The 21,056-nt window shown below is 43.8% G+C and overlaps 8 protein-coding genes and 1 non-coding gene across 9 annotated transcripts; 5 read left to right on the top strand and 4 right to left on the bottom strand.

The window, feature by feature from the left end:
- Positions 1-203: 203 nt before the first annotated feature.
- VTP01DRAFT_t55 lies at positions 204-277 on the top strand. The gene has a single exon. It is a non-coding gene; the product is annotated as a tRNA-Met (tRNA).
- Positions 278-2,131: 1,854 nt separating this feature from the next.
- Positions 2,132-3,094, bottom strand: VTP01DRAFT_10210 (uncharacterized protein; the record flags this gene model as incomplete). Its single annotated transcript, XM_069378548.1, has 2 exons — positions 2,132-2,542; positions 2,891-3,094. The coding sequence occupies 2 exons, from the start codon at positions 3,092-3,094 to the stop codon at positions 2,132-2,134; spliced, it is 615 nt and encodes a 204-aa protein (XP_069239635.1).
- An 858-nt stretch (positions 3,095-3,952) lies between these two features.
- VTP01DRAFT_10209 (uncharacterized protein) lies at positions 3,953-4,803 on the bottom strand (the record flags this gene model as incomplete). The annotated part of the gene is made up of 4 exons (XM_069378546.1): positions 3,953-4,239; positions 4,346-4,389; positions 4,443-4,629; positions 4,704-4,803. The coding sequence occupies 4 exons, from the start codon at positions 4,801-4,803 to the stop codon at positions 3,953-3,955; spliced, it is 618 nt and encodes a 205-aa protein (XP_069239634.1).
- A 153-nt stretch (positions 4,804-4,956) lies between these two features.
- VTP01DRAFT_10208 (uncharacterized protein) lies at positions 4,957-5,328 on the bottom strand (the record flags this gene model as incomplete). Its single annotated transcript, XM_069378545.1, has 1 exon — positions 4,957-5,328. One exon carries the CDS (start codon positions 5,326-5,328, stop codon positions 4,957-4,959), a length of 372 nt encoding a protein of 123 aa, XP_069239633.1.
- Positions 5,329-8,345: 3,017 nt separating this feature from the next.
- VTP01DRAFT_10207 (uncharacterized protein) lies at positions 8,346-11,420 on the top strand (the record flags this gene model as incomplete). Its single annotated transcript, XM_069378544.1, has 1 exon — positions 8,346-11,420. One exon carries the CDS (start codon positions 8,346-8,348, stop codon positions 11,418-11,420), a length of 3,075 nt encoding a protein of 1,024 aa, XP_069239632.1.
- Positions 11,421-11,795: 375 nt separating this feature from the next.
- VTP01DRAFT_10206 (uncharacterized protein) lies at positions 11,796-13,682 on the top strand (the record flags this gene model as incomplete). Its single annotated transcript, XM_069378543.1, has 10 exons — positions 11,796-11,819; positions 11,893-12,004; positions 12,070-12,220; positions 12,284-12,354; positions 12,429-12,702; positions 12,766-12,996; positions 13,053-13,184; positions 13,237-13,324; positions 13,388-13,613; positions 13,669-13,682. 10 exons carry the CDS (start codon positions 11,796-11,798, stop codon positions 13,680-13,682), a joined length of 1,323 nt encoding a protein of 440 aa, XP_069239631.1.
- Positions 13,683-13,971: 289 nt separating this feature from the next.
- VTP01DRAFT_10205 (uncharacterized protein) lies at positions 13,972-14,947 on the bottom strand (the record flags this gene model as incomplete). The annotated part of the gene is made up of 6 exons (XM_069378542.1): positions 13,972-14,150; positions 14,212-14,345; positions 14,409-14,532; positions 14,622-14,752; positions 14,821-14,836; positions 14,896-14,947. The coding sequence occupies 6 exons, from the start codon at positions 14,945-14,947 to the stop codon at positions 13,972-13,974; spliced, it is 636 nt and encodes a 211-aa protein (XP_069239630.1).
- A 1,240-nt stretch (positions 14,948-16,187) lies between these two features.
- VTP01DRAFT_10204 (uncharacterized protein) lies at positions 16,188-17,328 on the top strand (the record flags this gene model as incomplete). The annotated part of the gene is made up of 2 exons (XM_069378541.1): positions 16,188-16,343; positions 16,411-17,328. 2 exons carry the CDS (start codon positions 16,188-16,190, stop codon positions 17,326-17,328), a joined length of 1,074 nt encoding a protein of 357 aa, XP_069239629.1.
- Positions 17,329-17,516: 188 nt separating this feature from the next.
- On the top strand, positions 17,517-20,841 carry VTP01DRAFT_10203 (uncharacterized protein; the record flags this gene model as incomplete). Its single annotated transcript, XM_069378540.1, has 10 exons — positions 17,517-17,580; positions 17,655-17,955; positions 18,015-18,330; positions 18,413-18,744; positions 18,821-19,253; positions 19,323-19,418; positions 19,480-19,795; positions 19,863-19,906; positions 19,968-20,666; positions 20,740-20,841. 10 exons carry the CDS (start codon positions 17,517-17,519, stop codon positions 20,839-20,841), a joined length of 2,703 nt encoding a protein of 900 aa, XP_069239628.1.
- Positions 20,842-21,056: the final 215 nt, after the last annotated feature.

The raw sequence follows: 21,056 nt of genomic DNA, 5'->3' as shown, positions 1-21,056 counted from the left end.
GATGACCTCCAATGCTAAGTTTAAAAATGGAAATTTGGGTCTGTGCAGGGCATAAACGAGAGTAAAAATCGAGGCGTGCATATACATTCAAAGAGAGGGGAATTTGAGGATCAAAATGACACCAAACAAGGGGCTGAAATGAAAGAATTTTATTTGTCGTGAGGCCATAAATAAGGGAATAACAGCGTGTTAAGACGTGGATCGCCTTCTTGGCTCAGTTGGTTAGAGCGTCAGTCTCATAATCTGAAGGTCGGCGGTTCGAACCCGCCAGAGGGCAGTAACCTTTTATCCTTTTTACTGTGGTCGTGTCGTGCACAGACTTCAAGCATTTCCTTTTTTAATTTCTGTTCCTTTCTTTGAACACATTTCCCATTTAGATCTTATTTCCCTTGCACAATGTCGTTTAGCATAGACCTTTCCTTTTTGTATGTATTATCCTCTTTATACTTTTAGTGTTCGTAAAAGGTATAAATACCTGACTTAACTACTTCTTGTCTTTGTGGTCTTCGTGGTTCCTTTTCCTGTGTGGTCTCGTAACGCAAAACAAAAAATGTTACGACAGTCGTGCAGTGTCGCAAGGCTACTTCTTTTGGCGTTATGAACCCACGGAGAGAATCATGAAGAAAGGGCCACGAAGTTAGACGGTAAATAAGTTGGCCTTTATTCTTTTGCTTTCGGGCATATTTATACTATTTCGTCTATTCGGCTATATGATAATAAAGGAATGGCTAATGAATATAAAAAGACACGACTCCGGCTGTGCGATGGAGACGAGGGCGAAAACAGACAAGGGAATTAGAAAGCGGCCGTCAGGCCAAAAAGGCAGGTGACGAAATCCGTGCACGACAATAGACTTTTGGCATTCTCCTTTTCGGACACTTCCCCGTTATTTGGCACTTTTCCTTTTCAATATAGACATTCTTCGGGCTCAACTTCTTTTTTATATCTTATTCATTCCGTTATTGTCATAATACCGAATATCGAAAAACATGTAAATGTCGCTAGAATCAAAAGAATAAAACGACACTTAACTACCTTCTATCCTCGTGGTTGTTATGGTCGTGGACGTTTTCTAGTTAGAAAGGTCAACCAGTGATACAGTTGCTAAGAAGAAATAAAGGAAGAAGAGAGAATATCAGATATGAACTTGTTAACTGGTTGAGAATTGGTTGTCCTTTATTCGATATCCAAGAGAGAGTATTTATACTATTGGGATATTGCTGCGGAATTACTGTTGTATTCAACACTTCGTTTCGTAAGAGATTGAGAGGATCTCTTGATCTTACCCTGCACTTCATATCCTCTCTTTATTGCTATGGTAACGCAGATAGCGTAATTGCCGCTATCTTGATCTTGACAGCTCCAATTATACACCAGACAATGGTTTCCCGCCGTGATGATGAGAGATGCACGGCAGATGCTCACCCATCACTGGTTAACGGGCTTTTTGAGATTATATTAGATGCATACAGAGGAAAGACCGCTGAAGAAAAGATTCTCTATAAATATAGAATGATCGTGAATAGAGAACTTTAGTTGAGTCTCGTTGACGTAGTCTATCCATTTTGATATCACAATTACTGCGGTAGTGCTGCAGATACTGCGATACTTAATCAATAGGATATATGTATGCACTGCGGTAGATACTGTTGCTGCGGGCTCGGTGTTTACTGTAACAGTGGTTCTACTTCGGTGGTCTTCGTGGTCTTTTCTCTGTGTGGGTTCGTAACGCAGACCAAGTGGCGTTACGACAACGGTGTCGTGCACCGACCTGATTGTGATAAAACAGCAGAAAAACACAATTGGAGACAGTGAAATGCTGTGAGAATGGATATACGTACATATGTATGTTGAACAACCTCCAAACGATGCTCAACGTTCATTATTATGTATTTTCACAGTATGTCTCAGATAATGAAACAAATGGACCATTCATATTGCTTTGGAAAGCCTTTCACCCTTAGATCGATTTTGGAGCATGCACGGATGCGTCGAGGTTGTCCACGCCTACCTGGCCATTCGCATTGTCGATGAAACTTTTCCAGTTTTTAAAAACTTATAAGCCTTATTTGTTTTTTCTTCTCTGATTTCACAGTAGTATAAATTTTGGATATATTTGTGTTCCATGATTTTATAGCAGAAGAAAAACATATTTTGGTTTTCTGCTCTTATAAGAATGGTCAAGTCGTGTGATAGGGCCAGTGGGAAATCTAGCGGCCATTAAGTTGGCTAAGAACAAAGGCTTGTGGATGTGCTCCTCTGGGTAGGAATCACTAAATGTGAGATCGGATCGGTTGTTCGGATCCATGCGAATCCTCTGTCTCGTAGGATGGAATAGTTTTAAAAGGACCTCGGTTGATCGGCAACAGAGACGGTAGCCCAATTGTCTATCGATGGATACGAGGACATGGATGACCTCCATCGGATCCAGGTAGATCTGAATCCGAGAGCGTCCAGGTCCAGATGGGATTCGGATCCATGTAGCATAAGTGGTGGCATGAATAGTGTAATAGGCTGTGCATAGCAAAAGTGTCGCAATTTTCTAGTTTGGGTACTATGACGTTTTTGTGTCTCTGTATTAGGTTTCTATAACACCCAAACGAAACAGGTAGAGTTTTGAAGTCAGACATTGTACATAGCTTTTCTTACCACACTTATAAAGGTATAACGAATGCTGGCGTCCGGCGATTTTGCTGCTCCTTGTATCCAGTGTTCCCTTTCCATTTAAAGTTGAGATTTTGAGAGGAGTGGCAATAGCTCTCATTATATGGTATGCAATGGACATCTTCGCTGTACAGTAAAAATTTAAAGATTTTGATCGAACTTCTTCAGAGGCGTCTTTTAAAGCTCGTCTCCATACAATGCATACATATACATATACAGTATATACCTGCGTTGGATCGTCAGATCGGATCCAGACCCTGGTCTGTGATCTGAATGTCATACCGGATCCAAAAAATGTGGATCTGGACCTGAGCAGATCGGTTCGGATCCGGATCAGATCGTCAGATCCAGATCGTTTGGCGATCCCTAATTCTGGGATCAGCGGGCATTCTGTCTGAAGAGGTTGTGTGCACTGATTGAAAGTTTTCATCTGACAGAGGTCGATTCAGATACCAGTTTGACCCCTATGTCAGCCATGCACCTTTATCTCAGTTGCATTCTGTTTTCTTTTCAGATTATCGATATGATGATGTACGCAACCGTCCACCATTATTGGATCACGGAGTGTTTTCTAGACCCTTTTATTGCTCAATGTTTAACCAGATGTAAGTGGTTTACCATATTGCCCTCCTCCAGGTTGCGTATTACGATATCAGCAACACTGGTATCTTTGGATATAATGTATTGCATTGAATATGGGGTAATCGTTCTTGTAAATTGCGGGGTATCAATTTGTGGATTTGCTTGCAGGAATCCTATTCTATCGTCGGGTTTTATTTCTCTTTGATCGAGTAGACTTTCTTTCCTTTTGTTTGGTATAGGTTGACTTTCTTTGATATTACTTTTGGATGTACTTCGTTCAAGGACGTGATGCAAGTTTATTTGGAGTTGGAGCTGGCGCTTCAAACGGGGAAGGATTCTTTGGGTGGAGGCATGGAGGTGAATCCTAGCGAATTGGTACCGATGCATACCCAAAACATATGGGTTTGTTTTTAAAAACCACTGGGCCATCTTTTTGGATGAACACGCACATTTTGGATGGAGGAACTCGGTAATCCATGCTCGACCATCCCAATGCCTCCACCCAAAGAATCTAACTCCAACTAAACTTGGATCACCTCCGCTGGGAGCTGGGACAGGGTAGTGCCCATCCCAATTATGTAGGCCCAGCCCAATTATAACTGGGATAGGAGGGACATCCCATGAGGAGTCCTAGGCGGGAAGTCTATGATGACATGCTTTTTATCAAACTTTTGCTGTTGACTAGTTACCGTATGATGCATTCTTTTTAGGTGCTAACGTCAATGGATGTTCCATCATTGTTTGGTTTGCTGGCTATTTCAATGGTTTTATCCTCTAACCATATCATGGCAATGTGCAATTGTAGTTGTTCATTTTTTGAACCAGCTGGTGATTCATTAGGTTTGTAGCCAGGAGCAACTGGTGTTTCTTCAACTTTTTGTCGTTCAGACCGATGTTCAAGTAAACCGTGATGCCAATGCCCAATTTGGAAATGAGTGTGGTGACGATTGTGTTTATCGTGAGATAGCAGTAATAGACAGAGACCGTGAAATACTGTGAGACTCTTGTAAGGTTTTTATTATGTCACCACAACTTTATATACTTCTATCAGATCGGAGATGATGTTATATGTCCGTTTCATTCTCCTCTTTCTTGCAACCTTGGATACCACAATGAGGTCTAATCCGATAGTTGCTACTGTTCCTGCAGAATGCGGTAGCACTTCGAATGAATGTGTATACGTCTTGTCGCCATACCTCATTTGGATATTGTGGACCTCACCATAACGTTTGATAGTGATGTCTTTTCCTATATTTGCATCTCCTGCAGTAAGTGTAACAGTTCTATGGTTCACTGCAACAATCGGTAATTTATTTCCTTTGACAAAATTTAAGACCAGAAAAGATCTATCTGCACCCATATCGAGTAGTGCCATGATTTGCTCTGTATGGTTAATGGTACCATAATTGACGCGTTAGTGTTTTCTTTGCAGGTTCTTACGATAGGGTTATTCCTACCCTTCATCATTTCTTCTTCGTCTAGGCGAAGGAATCGTAAATTTTTCCCCGTTTTAGCCGTTTTAGCTTTGATTTCCCTGGCTTTGCGTGCTTCTATCATTTCTTCACAGAGATGCCGAAATTTGGATGGGACTTCTTGCAGTATCTGCACATGTTGCTATTTGCGGATGTAGCGAAAGAATTTTTGTTTTTCTTGCTTCTCTTTTTCTTTTCAAACTGTTCTTCGTCATCTTCTTCGCTCGTATCCGAGTCATTATGAGCTGATATTTCTCCTTCCGTCAACGTCAATACCGCTTTGTATGACCGGATCCAAAGTGTTCGGCATCTTGTGCGAAAACTGGTTTGCTACGACACCCCAAGCATTTTTTCGATATTTATCATTGAGAGAAGAGAGAAGACAAGTACCGGTAAACCAGATCTTCGTTGTCCGGTATGCCCTAAGAGCAAGCATATTCTTGGAGATTTGTGGAGTAGCCTCGCAAGGATTCCGTACGGCCTTTTTCATTATGCGCAACTTATATCTTCTATAAAAGATGGCATAGCGGCTATTGAAGGCTTTGATAACCTCTGCCTTGAACCGTTGCCAAGTTTGGATTCCTTCTTTTCCATGGCTCGTACAATCCATGCTCTGCGGTTTGCATCACACGTCAGGAGTATCAGTCTTTTCCATTTCTCATCAACGCTCAAAGCATTCATCGAGAAATTGTTCGAACGAATTGTAGGCTTTCGCCTTTGGATCGTGCCGGTGTTGACCTCGCAGTTGGAATGCAGGCAACTTTGGTGGCACAATAGAAATCTTACGGTCCTTATATAGTTTTTCTTTTCTACAGTCTCTGAGGCCATGCCTTCAAGTTCCAAACACTCCTTTTGGATGCGTTCCATGGTGACCAAGCGGTCTCTCCAATTTTCATAACTACTGAGTCCTAATGACTAGAATGTTATAGCTAGGGATTGGGCTTTTTGACTTCGACGACAAACAAGTCAACTTGTACTGGCGATGTGAGTAGTAGGTCAAGAAGTCCGGGAAGTAATGGATAGCATTTGCATTCGCTTTGGTTGCCTCTAGCTCGGAATTTGCCCTAGCAATAGCGTTTCAGCCAAACAGGAAAGGAAGCATGATTTGTCATACAAGCCATTTGCAGCTAAATCTTTCGCCTTCAACAAATACATATTGCAGAGGTAAATGAAGAAGAAGCCAGTGGACTATTGTGTCCTCCGTGATCTTCATATCAAATTTTCTGGCTGGAGGGTATACTCTGACAAAACATCAGCTGTATTGCTGCGCTTCGGATGGTTTGATTGTGCCGTATACGCTCCCATTCATCCTCGACACCGGCCACCAGTTTTAAATCGTAGTGATAGTTTCAAAAAAGGATTGACTCACCTCGCTTGTACAGCCGATCCAAGTCTGGTCAATCGTATTACCAAAACTAAATTCGACGGCGCTATGCTTGTAGTAGCAAAACTGATGCAAAACCAGTAGAGAATGGAGGCTTACAAAGGCTAAGCGATTCTTATTTAATGCGGATTTCACTGAAATCCTCTTCGGTTACGGGGAACGAGCGTAGTGAGTCAAGTGCAGGGAGGGTAGCGACCATTAAAGCAATTTAAAAAGATGAAGGTGGATAGTAACTCTGCAGCATGTTCTGAAGCTTATATGAAGCCTGGGACATGCATCGCTGATATTGGGCTCGTGGCTGAAAAGCAAAAATGGATCAGGGAAACAGGCTAGAAAGAAGATGCAGGCGACAGATATGTGTAAAATGGTACGCTTTGGTGAGTTGAGGTGCTATTGGATCATCACTCATAACATGACAAGCTTACTTGTGTTGAGAGAGAATGGTACTGTACAAAACGACTACCGATAGAACAGGAGCCGGTATATTCAGGATATGCTTGACGGCTTACGTAGAGTCATCAGACAGAAGGCTGTTGAGGTTGGGACTGTTGGACAGATACATTTTTGAATAGAGTCGACATGACGGATGGTATTGGGAGTAGGCGAGCCTGGAAAGAAGGCAGGCGAAAACAATATCCAAGTTAGCATGCAAAGATAACCTATTTACTTGGTCAACACATCAACATTAACTATAGAAGATAGATAAAGCCAAAGCCGAGCTTCTCCGACACTGCGTGGATGCGACTAACTCTCCTTACAGTCAACGAGCGAGATGACATTTGAAGGAAAGCGACGCTTCTACTCTTGATCAACACGCAAGATGATCTTTGAGTATGCAATGTGGGAGCAGCTATAGGATTTGGCTTAGCATGAGAGAGAATGTGTTGTATGTTTCTGTAAAGTCCAAGGAGCTCAACCGGAATCGCGGGGTGTCACTATGCTTGGGCTTTATTAAAATCCGCGGCAGCATTGCTCGGACTAGAATAGTGTGTGTGTGTGTACACATGACATAGATGAGATGATGGGAAAAGGTGGAAAAAGGTATGACGGAGAGGATTTCGTGGTCAATCAAATCCTATTATGCAGCGCTTGAACAAAGGAAGGATGGGTTACAAAGAAGTTGTCTCGCTCCTTACTAATGTCATGTAGCATGAATGGATCTCTTATGTATATTCTCGATTTTAAGGCATGGTTTGGGGCTGTTAAGTTTTCTCATCAACTACATATGCTTCATTGTCTGTCCAAGGGTGACTATTATCTGCTGTCCGAAGCAATCCCTAAATGCAAACGGGGCTGAACCAAGTTGTAGAGTAGTAGCGAGTGGCTAGCAAATCGAAATCCAATAGTACTATCAAACGGGCTGTATGAAGAGGATGTGTGTAGCGATAGCCACGCTACCTATTACAATTTTAAAACAAAACTAGAAAAACTGACGGCGTCAGAGCCTCTATTACGAACTTCCGGGAAGACAGGTGTCCTTTATTGAGTATTGATATGCTATGAATTCATTGAGGTGCTCTGGCAGAGCTCCCTTTTACGAAGGAACTGTACTTCCACTAGAATAGCACAAGCAGATCTTATGTTGTTGACAGCTGCCCAGTCAAGATGGCCTGAGATACATTACGTTAGAGAGAAGGGAGGAAATCTGCCTGTTGGTAGCAGAAAAAATAATACTTTTTGTAATAGCCAGTACCTTACGATGTGCAAAAGTAAGAATATCACGGTTTATACTCAATATAGCTTCCAGCGCACGCTTCTCTTTGAATGCTACTAGTCATGAGTGATGTAACATGCGCCAAATCCATGCCGAGTAGAAAATGATATCGGCACAGACTGTACAATGCTAGTTTCAAATAAAATTGTAAATACATATGAATTAAATTTCGATTCATCGAAACAAAGTACCGAGACCAAGGACTCACGATATCGTCGAAGAGAAGTCGAAAACATCAATGGCATTTTGCGAACTGTCAGCAGAGCGGAGAAAATTTTTCTCCACTCAAACAGACTCCTGGCAAAAACTTTTGTTCCCTGTTGCCCAACGAAGCCTGTAAACTAGCGTTGAAAAGCTTGTCAACGAGTAAGGTAATTTGCATCATTTGGGTTGTCCAGAGACAGTCGAATGAACTGCTGTGTGTAGGGGAGGGGAGCAAACGGAAATGAAGACCCGACACTACAGCCATGCTTGGGCTGCTGCAAGAATCTGTCAGAGCATTTGGCTTGAAAGCAAACAGCAAACCAGCATGGTAGGCGGGCGACGTCTGCCTTGCCATGCGTGGATATGGCGCATTGTCCAACCGCGAAGAACTTGCACAACAGTTCCCGCGTCAACTAAGCGTCCATGTCTTGACAGATGCGATCTGAATATCGGTACCGTTAAACACGATCGTCGCTGCTTATTGTCATGGAGATTGGACAATCAAAAGAATAGACGCTTTAGTCAGTTGACTCGAGACGTTTCAAGGTTACGATCTAAGCGCGCGACATACGAAGAAGATCCCGATGCGGTACTTTTGGCAGCTCTTGAGCAGTCCTCTGCGTCAATGGCTCAATCATTGATCAACATAATGTTCCACGCGCTGCGCAAACTGCGAAATCCATCTCTGGCATGGGAATCGTATTTGGATCTACGTGAACGGCATATGTTGCAATATCTATCTCGAGCTCAGTTTACTACCTTAATGCAGCAGTTTCGTCAGAAAAGTAATCACGCAGACGGCCTGAAATACGTTGAGCAGCTTGTAGATGACATGCAGGATATGGGCTACAGCGTTAGCAAAAAGGAGCAGATGATACTGTTACGGTTGTACGGCATGAACGGGAGATTGTCCGAAATGGAGCGAATTTATCAGGGTCTCTCTCGGGATGCTAAAATTTCGGAACAAGAAGAATTACAGAAAGCAGCCAACAACGTCTTGACGGCCTATCAAATGCATATGAATAAGATTGGTACAAGAACAGCCCTGGAAAAGTCGTTGGACATGTACTGTACCATGATACGGAGCGACATACAACCTTCAAAAGCAACATCGAGACTCTTGATGGAGGTGGTGCGAAGTGATGGAAGCAGCGCAGAGACTTGCAAGCTCGTGTGGGACTGGCTTTGGAACGATGTCGGTATGAGCAATGGACATGTCTCTTTAGAACCTTACCTGTACAAGAAATTGGTCCTCTATTTTTGCAGCGCAGGCGCTGCCGATTATGCCCTTCAGGTGTACGATGCAATGCTCCACGATGGCGTGAAACCTGGCAGAATCACGATGAATGCTCTTTTGCACAAAGTAGGTCGCAGCGGCGATATCAAGAAAGCCATGGAAATCTTTGAACATATGCAAACGAGTCCTGCAACCAAACCTGATTTGGTCACTTTTAATGCCTTGATTGATATATACGCACACAAGCGTCCAAATGCTGATACTAAAGGTGCTACCGAGATGTACCAACTCTTGCAAGAAGCTGGATTCGCGCCTGATATCACAACGATTGGTATACTGGTCGATATGTTTGCAAAGCAGGGAAATATTGAAATGGTTCGGCGACTGTATCGCGAGACGATCCATACACAAAAGATTATGCCAAACGAGCATATCTTGTCATCTTTGATTACTTGCTTTATTCAAAACAACGATCACGAAGCGGCACTGGATTTGCTGGCAATTATGCGAAAACATAAAAAGGCCGGGGAGCAAGTTGGCTTACCTGTATATAATCAGTTGATCCAGCACTTCGTCCGGAAACGACAAATTGAAGACGCAATGACGCTTTTGGATTTAATGAGTCAGTCTCAGCTATCAGCGAATGCGAGAACGTTTCAACCCATCCTTAATCTCCTGGCTAACGACGGCGATGTCTCGGGAGCTCGAATGGTACTGGATTTGATGGACAGATACGGTGTGAAAGCTGATCCTCATACATACGCGAGCCTTATGGAAGCATACGCTAAATCTGGGGATCTGGAGGGTACTCAGCGTCTTTTCAACTTTTTCAAGACTCGATATAGACCAAATGCATATACCTTCAATATACTTATATACGCCCTAATAATGCACAACGAAATGGAAATGGTCATTGACACATACAAGCGCATGCTTAAGACATACATCAGGATGGACGAATACACGTACAGTTTGCTCATGTATTACTTTGGGCAACGAAAAGATCCGGCTGCTGTGGAAGCTCTTTTAAAAACCATGGAAAGCAAGGGTATCAAACCAAATGTCACCGCATTTACGACGTTGATGCAGAGCTACTATCTATGCGAACGCTCTGATGATGCTTTGAAAGTACTCGATCGTATGAAAGAAGCCGGAGTGCAGCCCAACTTTGTGACGACGAGCGTTCTTGTCAACGGAAGCGTGCAGAATGGGGATATTGCGCTTGCAGAATCAATAGTATCCAATGTAGTTCGACGCGCACAGAATCAAACTGAGGAGTACAAGCTAAAAGTCAATGATGAATACCAGAACTACGATGAACTAGCTGATGCAAAATACCCTGAAGATTACCACAATCGACTGCCTATAGTTGTTCAAGATTATATCGAAAATCGCCGTAGCCAACTGTCGCATCCAAAGATACCCCCAGCACACGTATTCAACCCACTTTTGCATGCGTATACCAATACGAAAGAATTCAACAAGGCCAAACGACTATTACGACAGATTCATGATCTTGGTGTGCAGATCAATGAAACAATCTTCGTAACAATTATGAAGATGTACGCCGAGGATAATCGCATTGATATCGTGGAGAAGATGTGGCAGTGCTTAAGAGAACAATACAGCGGTACCATCGATATGACAGAATTAGACCCGATCGTCGTAGGCATCTCCATGCCTGTTCAATGTCCAGATGTGGTTCAACTCTTGCTTCAAATCCGTCCGGAACTCGAGAACGAGGATATAGCGAACAGACAACGTGTCGTAACGAGCCCTTGGGCATTATCTGTTTACATGGACGCCTTGTCTCGAGCAGGCAAACTTGACGAGATCGAACGCGTGTGGGAGCAACTGTCCAACGAGAATTATCCCTTCGACGAGCATAACTGGAATTCACGGATACGGTACCTTCTTCAAGCTGGAAAGGATCGACAGGCTTGCCAAGATGCTGCTGAACATCTACTCGGTCAATCTACTCAAAAGTCTACTCGTAAAATGGCCTATCGCATACAAGAAAACCATCCTCGACTGCACTTGAAAACATGCAATGCATTCTCCAAGCATTATCAATGGCCTCAAGTCTATAAATCCGCGGAAGAACTACGTCAAGCCGTGATTCTCCATATTCGCAAGATGACAAACACTGAAGCATCCTGGTAAAAGTTTTAGTGAATGGGCCTGGCTGCATAGACATTTTTTCACCTTCCTCCAATCGTGTATATTTTGCTGTAATTTGTAAAGCTTGCCAATATAAACATCCATGTATATGATCCTTGCAATTGTTGCTAACAAGAGTAGAAAAGCAACTGTTATCGTTTGTCCCATAATTTCACAACAATAATCCCTGTCCAATCCATCCTTTTTGTGTGCAGCAGATGCTGGGCCTGAAATGCTTCCAACCGACTGCAGGTTCCGCACTTTGCACTCTGCCAAGACAGCGCCCTCTACTACGAGCTATCCCCCCAATTAGCGTGCAAACTATACCTCAATTGACCTGTTCTTCTTCCCAAGAAAGAGAAGTAGGTCGTTACAGGCATGTCAAATTCAGATTTCCTCGCGGTAAGTCACTTGACCTCAGTGTTGCTCTAGTGTTGCTCTACTCGAATAAAGTGATTCACTCGAGTCAACGCAGAAAGCTATCGAGATCGTCAAAAAGGCGACCGAAGAAGATCATAAAGGCAATTACAAGGAAGCATATGCATATTACCAGAATGCGCTCGATTATTTCATGACAGCCATAAAATGTAATGACAGTGCAGGCCAAGTCGTGCTAGCAAGCTTCACGCTAATGTTTATCACTGCATATCAGACGAACGAAATGATCGTCTCAAGGAACCTATCCGGAAGCGCTTCATTGAATACCTTGATCGTGCCGAAATGTTAAAAGAATTCCTCAATAGCCAGGAGGAAAAGAAACAGCAAGAAGCTGTTGGGTCCAACGGCTCAAGTAAAAAGACAAAGTAAAGCAAACTTTTTCAAGGATACAACCTTGTCATGTACTAATAGATATCAATGTTTTTCAGAAAAAAGGGGAGTGAAGCAGAGGAAGAAGAAGACGATCCTGAATTGAAGAAGATGCGTGCGAGCTTGACAGGTAAGTGAGACTAATATTTTATTCTTTGCTTTGGCAAATAACTTGGATCTAACCATGTCTCAACAACATTTTAGGTGTTATTTTGACTGAGAAACCGGATGTTCGTTGGGATGACGTCGCCGGTCTAGAGGGTGCCAAGGAAGCTATCAAGGAAGCCGTCATTCTTCCCATCCGTTTACCACATCTCTTTACTGGAAACCGCAAACCGTGGAAGGGTATATTGTTGTACGGACCTCCGGGTACCGGCAAGTCCTATCTAGCTAAAGCCGTGGCGACGGAAGCAAATTCGACTTTCTTTTCCGTTTCTTCGTCCGATCTTGTATCGAAATGGCTGGGTGAGAGTGAGAGGTATGTAAACCTCGCGGTGAAGCGAGCAAAATGATGAACGGAGTACTTACGTTTTTTATACAGACTTGTCAAAAACCTGTTTCAAATGGCTCGTGAGAATAAGCCTGCCATCGTGTTCATCGATGAAATCGATTCTCTTTGCGGATCCCGCGGTGAAGGAGAATCTGAAGCTGCTCGTCGTATAAAGACAGAATTTCTGGTACAGATGAATGGCGTTGGTCACGATATGGACGGAATTCTAGTACTCGGCGCTACAAACATTCCTTGGCAGCTAGATTCTGCCATACGAAGAAGGTAAACAAAGACACATTTTAAAAATGTGTATTGGCCATTCATTGAGAGTATTATAGATTTGAGAAACGTATTTATATTCCCCTTCCTGATGCACACGCTCGAGCCCGAATGTTTGAATTAAACGTTGGCACTACTCCTTGCTCGTTGACTGCCGCTGATTATAAGCACTTGGCGGAACTCACCGAAGGGTAAGATTTGGAAATCCAGAATTCTGCTTTTAGTACCAACGCAGTCTTCTAGGTACTCTGGTTCAGATATCGCGATTCTAGTGCGGGATGCGCTCATGCAGCCAATTCGCAAAGTGCAAAGCGCAACCCATTTCAAATGGGCAAGTTGATGCAAAAGTTGTAATAGGTTTTTAGGCTGAGCAATATCTAATTACTTGCCATAGATTACTGCACCTTCGCGGCAAGATCCAAACACTACTCAGCGCTATTTGACACCTTGCTCTCCAGGGGATCCTGATGCACAAGAGATGACTTGGATGGATATTACAGCCGAGCAATTGATGGAGCCAGATCTGACATTGCAGGATTTCCTCAAAGCAGTGCAAACTTCACGTCCGACTGTTAACGAAGCAGACATTCAACAGCATATCAAGTTTACAAATGATTTTGGTTAGTTTACCGGTTGCAGCTGTCGCAAACATTAAGATGCTAATCGATATTTCAGGCCAGGAAGGTTAAGGGTTAAGTCCTCAAAAACTTCCAAGGCCCTCCAGATTATCGTACCGATCTAAATACGCTATCAAAACTGTTTACAGAGTCAAAAACGTCCTATTTGTTCATCCTCTCCCTTATCACTCCTTCCGAAATGCGTCCTTTCTTCACCTTTCCCCCTTCTGTTGCAAGTATATATAAACTTGTAAACTGAATGTTTGAATTTTCATTATGCTCTGTTACTACTGGTGAAGAGCAGCATATGGAATGGACGGTAACAGATGTGGCAGAATGGTAGTAGGGAATATGCGAACCATTAAAAGTCTTCCTCGTCTCTTTTGTATGCGATGATGGTAGTAACTTTGTGAGCGGACGTTGCAAAAGACTTGAGTCTCATATGCTCGCCGCCACCTCTAATGAGGTGCGGATCGCTATCTCCCCAAGTACTTGGAAACTCTACGTCCTTGTCGGTATGCACGAGGACGTTGAAAGTACCTGAAAAAATATGTGAGAATTCTATGCATAATATGAATCTATTTGTTATTCTTTAGCTTACAATCTTGATCTTCTAGATCTGGCAAGAAGGTTACGCTTGCTGAGATTTGACGCATGATCGCTCGGATTTGTCGCTTTGTGTCCTGACTGAGGATATTTGACTCGTCTTGTTCCTCAGCTTGTCTCTCATTCATTCTACAAGAAAAGGACCCCTTTTCAATGCCTTTTGCGCAAAGGATATCAGTGATCTATACCTACTGGGATGGTTCTTGCGCGGTCTTATCGACCTGTATATCGAACATCCATCGCTCGAGAGTTTCGCCGGTGTCCTTTTGCTTAATGACCAAGACGAGCTTGCTTAACTTATTCGTTCGTAACCATACTGTACATATTGGGTGACAAAGTGTTTGCTTAGTTAGAACCTACGGATGCATAGACGTGTTTTTTACAATGTAATGTTTGGAATCGTACCTCTCACTTGCTCTATGATCTGATTGATATATGCCTTGAGCTCTGGGTTATGTGTTACGAATAAGGGTATCCCGAACTTGTTTTTGACGCTGAAATCCTCTTTGGGGTAGATGCCCCGCTGGTACAATATACTTTGATTGCAAGGTTGTTCAATGTCAATTGCTAACGTGGCAGACGAGCACTGGTAAGTGGTTGGTACCTATTTACACAATATTCTGCGCAAAAGACATTAGCATAGCAGGATAATGGTGGGATGACACGTCTGATCTTGTACCAAAGAAATCAACCACGACATGAGTTGATCCTTCTAAAGAAACTGTGTCCATTTTGGAAAGTGTCGCACAGACGACTCCTGCTTGCCCACCAGGTTCCAAAAATCATTTTCTCCGGTTTCGGCTTCTCTCTTCTTTCACCTTTCTTTTTCCAAGTTGGCTGTGTATATAACAGTGATACTGGAATTTCATACGTTGCATAAATGGTGATATACATAGATCGCTGTTACGTGTAGCGTGTCCACGACGATTGTTGGCGAAAATGAATATTCTTTTGTCTCAAAAAATGCGTTTATTTGCAGTATGCAGGTATGCAAGAACTGACAGGCCCATAGACTGTGGACCCGTTCTTAGAACAAGAACTTGGAACGTGTTGTCATCTTTGTATCTAAAAAAAGTAACCTGCCGGCCTGTATTGGCGATTTTACGCGTCGCATGCGCGCTGCGTACTAGCAGATAAGCTCCATGGGCAATTCCTCCGTCATATTCCGAGGGCGGTATTTGCTATGTCTAGTATTGCATTTATTTCCCACGGGAAACATTGAAAAGGGAGCGGCCGAGTCGGCAACGTAGTGTTGGATGCTGGGGAAAGCAAGCCATGCGTTGTTAATCTGCATAAGTGTCGTGCTATTCTCTGCTGTGATGATGGAATAAATCGTTGTCGTGAACGCCCAGACCCTGCTATTGACTATCATTGATGTTACGCAATGATCAAATCCTGCTGACTTTTTCAAGTCGCTCAAATTTCCTATGAAAAAAGATCCTCGAGCGGGGCAAAACGCGAAACACGAAATTTTATTTTTTTTTCTTCTCATTCGTACCTTAGCGTGCCATCATATTCCCATTTCTCCTTTGTCTTTTCGGTTCCTTGAAGGCCAACCAGTCGTCATCTCATATGCTCTACCTGCATTAAAATAGACTCTTTGGCCAGTAAAACAAAAATTATTCTTTATCACTATCCTATTCCTGAGAGTTTCTTGTTTGTTGCCTGGAATTAAGGCAATGAAGTCTGGTTTGAGTAGTTCAGGCGACAGGACGATCGTATGAGACGCGGGTTGTGGAGAAGTTGGACGCGTCGAGCGGGCTCTAAACTTGGGAAGAAAGACCCACGCGTTCCTTGAACTGAGATTCCAACTCTTTCATTAGGGTCCCCTTAACATTGGATCCCAGTATCAATTCTCCTTTCTCTGTCTGTGCTTTCTTTATTATTTCCTTCTCCACCTCCTGCCAACCACTGTACCCTCTTTTACCATTCCTAAACAATCCGCAACCGATCCAATCCAATCCACCACACATGACTCAAAATATGGAAAACCATAATCCCTTCACTGTAAATCTGGAAAGACAACTTTTCGTAAGCGATCCATCCTGTCAACCGACTCGCATGATGGTGTCGCCAAAATCAACACCAGACAAAACGATGCCACTGAGTCCTGAAGATATTTCACACGCAAGTATATAAAGCCGACGCGTCAAAACATCTAATGTTCGTTCATTGACACGTCTCTGTATCGTAGTATGTAGCAACTCTCAAGACAAGACTCCACTTTGCGCAATTCAAAATGAGTAATGGATGGACAAACAGCACACTGCACGACGTGGAAGCGCTCTGGAAAAAGCGACAGCGTGAACTGTACGCCGAGATACCCAAACCAAGGTTCACGCAGAAGGATATTCTGGAACGACGAGCACAACAGAACGCGTCTGCAAAGTCAAAAAAGGCAAAACTGACGCGCACATTCTCTACTCCATCTTCCTTGTCATCGCCGACAACGACGCGTAAACCCACCGATGATTCTTACTCCACACACACAGAGACGCTCCCTGACAATACTCCGACAACTCACAAGTTTCGCTACTACGAGCAACCACCAGTACGCAAACGTGAAGTAAAACAGGCTCGAGCGGCTGGGATCAGGGAGAAATGTCTGGGTGAGAAGCGTGCCGATAACAAAAGCGATACGGGTACTGGACCTGCTGAGAAATCCAACAACGTGTTATTCTCAGTAAGGTCGGATGGTGGTCGACCAGATGAGCAAGCAAATACTCTCGAGACGTTGACGTATGCCATTGACATTGCTGAAAACGCACAGCGAGATACCTGCGCCGCCTTTTCCTACCAATCATTTTCACAGCCCTTACCTGACATTGAACACATTGAGCCCAATCTGTGCGACGAAGAAGAAGCCCAAGACGATGGCAACGATAAATCATCTGATGGCAAATCTATTCGATGTCGCTCCAGATCGCCTAGCGTGGCCGAATCACCTAAAAAATGTGCGCGTTTGGATATCATGGAGCCAAAGTTACCGCAAGCTATCGCTGGGAACACCGAGAAACCTACAAGCCCACCCCCATCTCCTGTAACAGCTGCTGCGCAAGCAATCATGATGTTTTTCAATGATCACTACTCTGCTAAACCTCAAAGTAAATAAAAAAGTAGCAATAGCATAGCATTAGCCGCAGGGCCATCCCCTGCTGTGCTTCCACTCCAAAATCCTACCATTTCATTCACCGCGGCATTTCCCTGTTCTGGGTGTGCGTGTGTGCGACTTTTGCAGTTCGTGGCAAAAGAAGGACTACCTCGAAGGAAAGAGAGCGCGAGTGCCCGCCTTTTTGCAACATGAATAGCATCAACAGCATTTCACAGCAGATTCTTTCGAAACTGCCTCTGTACCGTCTCAAAGGTAAGATATCTCGAACGGCCCGACAGTTGCGTTGCTACACACACGCTGACGGTAAATGCATCGCCATCTTTCAGACCTCATCAAGGCTGTACGAGCATGCAAAACTGCAGCCGAAGAACGAGCAGTAATCCAAAAGGAAAGTGCAAACATTCGAACGGCATTCAAGGAAGAACACAGCGACACCCGGCATGCCAATGTCTCCAAGTTGCTTTACATACACATGCTCGGCTACCCAGCACACTTTGGACAGATGGAATGTCTCAAGCTCGTCGCTAGTCCCAAATTCGCAGACAAGCGATTAGGATATCTCGGCATTATGCTCCTCATTGACGAGAAGACAGAAGTTTTGACGCTTGTCACAAATAGTCTTAAAAAGTAAGATTACATTGCCAGATATATTACTTGTGGGCTAACTTCCCGTGATTATAAAATAGTGATCTTAACCACAGCAATATGTACGTTGTCGGCCTGGCACTGTGTACTTTGGGAAACATTTCTTCCTCAGAAATGGCCCGTGATCTATGCTCTGAAGTCGAAAAGCTGCTGGGAAGCTCCAATACATATATTAGAAAAAAGGCCGCGCTTTGCGCGCTGCGAATCATTCGCAGAGTCCCTGAACTTTGCGAGAATTTCTTGCCAAAGACCAAATCCCTGTTGAACGATCGAAACCACGGTGTGCTTATCGCCGGCGTCACGCTTGTCACCGAAATGTGCCAGCAATATCCTGAAAACATTGACCTGTTCAAAAAGGTACGTAGCTGACAGGAGGATGCATTTGCCCTCACTTTATGGCCTTCCTCCTCACCTATATATATATATATATATATATTAGGCTGTACCTCTACTGGTGCGTCATCTCAAAAACCTTGTCAGCGCCAATTTCTCTCCAGAGCACGATGTTACGGGTATCACCGATCCATTTTTACAGATAAAAATCCTTCGATTACTGCGCATTTTGGCAAAGAATGATCAGGAGGCATCCGACGCAATGAACGATATCCTGGCCCAAGTCGCGACTAATACCGAAAGCACCAAAAATGTTGGAAACGCTATCTTGTATGAAACTGTCTTGACCATCATGGATATCCAGAGTGAAGCCGGATTGAGAGTGCTTGCTGTCAATATTCTTGGCAAATTCTTGAGCAACAGGGATAACAACATTCGGTATGGATGTTTTCTGCATGGCCAGACTTGTACGATCTAAAGTGGACTCAACTTTGTCTTTTTTGTGTATCCAAAGCTATGTCGCCTTAGAGACTTTGAACAAGACTGTGGGTATCGAAACTCAAGCCGTCCAGAGACATCGCAACATCATTCTGGATTGTTTGCGTGATGGCGATATCTCTATCCGTCGCCGCGCTCTCGAGCTCAGCTTTGCACTGATTAACGAAAGCAACGTCCGAGTCTTGACCCGAGAATTGCTCGCATTCCTGGAAATTGCAGATACCGAGTTCAAGCAGAGCATGACAACGAAACTTGCTCTCGCCGCAGAGCGTTTTGCTCCCAACAAACGCTGGCACGTTGATACAATGCTCCGTATGCTCAAGCTCGCAGGCAATTACGTCCGCGAGGAGGTCCTCGCCGGTTTCATCCGTTTGGTTGCCCAGACTACAGACCTACAACAATACACTGTCCAGAAATTGTATGCCGGTTTAAAGCAGGATATTTCACAGGTTCGTGATAGCTGAAAAATCGTCCTAATTCGTAGCAACCATAGCTAATTCTGTTTGCCTCGATTGCAGGAAGGTTTTGTGTTAGCTGGCGTGTGGGTCATTGGTGAATACGGCGATGTTTTGGTTGGAGGAGGCAGCTTTGAAGATGATAACACGATGATAGAGGTACGGACAAAGTAAGGAATGAAAATATCCTGAAAACATTATCTGATATAAATCCAAACAGGTGTCCGATGCTTCTGTCGTCCAACTTTTGGAATCGATTCTGGTTGGCCCTTACGCCAATCAACTCACTCGGGAATATGTGCTGACGGCATTGATGAAGCTTTCATCTCGGCTCACGGACTCGGCTGTGCAGGAAACTATCAAGGGTTTACTTCACAAATACACTATCAGCACAGAAGTGGAAATCCAGCAGCGAGCTGTAGAATACACTCAACTTTTCGCTTTCGATAATATTCGCCCTGCCGTGCTTGAACGAATGCCTGTTCCAGAGGGTCGTGCAATCCTAGAGACCAGCGGTAATGGACCTACCAGCCCAGGTAAGAATCAGGGATCTGCGCCAACGTTTTTTCTCATACTTGGCACTGACAACATTGTACTCGCTAGTGACAGAGAGAGGACGCTCAAAGGCAGGACCTAGTGACCAAGATGTAAGTTAGCAGTGGATGAATTTGATTTTGCAACTTTGTCCTAATGAAGTTTGCAACGTAGCTTCTGTTGGATTTGATGGGTGTCGGCATTGCCTCTGGACCTGATGAGACGAGCAGTTCGGCGGTAGCTGCTCCGGCTTCGCCTCAGAGTGCTACCTCTCCGCAGCCACAGCAAAACAGCATGGATCTCCTTGCAGACCTGTTTGGCGGCAGCTCTTCCTCAGCGACACCCGCAACCGCACCCGCTCAACCTGCATCTTCAAGCGCTGCTGTTGGCAGCAGCGGTAATACCAACGCTTTGATGGATTTACTGGGCGGTGTCGGAACCGATCAATCCAGTGCAACTTCTCCAACTGCGTTTGCCACCAGCAACAACAATAATAACAAAAACAACAACAACAACAACCTGGATATTCTGGCCTCTTTAGGTCAATTCTCTTCACCAGTCCAGCAACAACCCGCATCTCCATCCTTTACGAAAACAAGCCCTAAGCCTGCTGCAGCAAACAACGGATACCAAGCCTACTCAAAGAATGGATTCTCCATATTCCTCACTCCATCGCGTGATCGAAACAATCCTGCAATCATCAATATTCTTACAACATTTGTAAACAGCGGAGAAGGAGGAGTTATTTCCAACTTGCAATTCCAGGCCGCAGTACCAAAGAGCCAGAAATTACAAATGGCTCCAACCAGCAATACAACCGTACAGCCAAATATTACAGAAAAGCAGCAAATGCGTATCCACAACCCACAACAGGTAAAAGTATAAAACGTTTTCTGTTCCAGACGATGACTTTTGTACTGATTGAAAACTCGCTTCTTCTTGTTAGACGCCTGTGAGACTCCGGTTGCGTATTTCCTACGTCCTCGATAACGGTGTAAAAGTAGACGATGTTGCCGAATATGGTCCCTTCCCTGAAGGCGCATTCTAATATCGTTAAAAAGAAAAAATCAAGAGAGATTTTTAAATGCAAAAAATACAGCAATATATACAATTATATATAACATTATTATACTTATGTTGTTTCCTTGCTTCGTCAGGAGTCTTTCTAACGTCAGGAGGAGTCTATCTTGTTGCTTTGAGCTTGAATATATGTTGCGCCTTGCGTGCGTCTAGTATTTGAACCATGCATCCGTGGACAACTCC

Source organism: Rhizomucor pusillus (genome assembly GCF_041956525.1).
Source record: "Rhizomucor pusillus strain CBS 183.67 unplaced genomic scaffold VTP01scaffold_8, whole genome shotgun sequence".
Classification (NCBI taxonomy): domain Eukaryota; kingdom Fungi; phylum Mucoromycota; class Mucoromycetes; order Mucorales; family Lichtheimiaceae; genus Rhizomucor; species Rhizomucor pusillus.
This window is presented reverse-complemented; position numbering and strand designations above follow the sequence as displayed.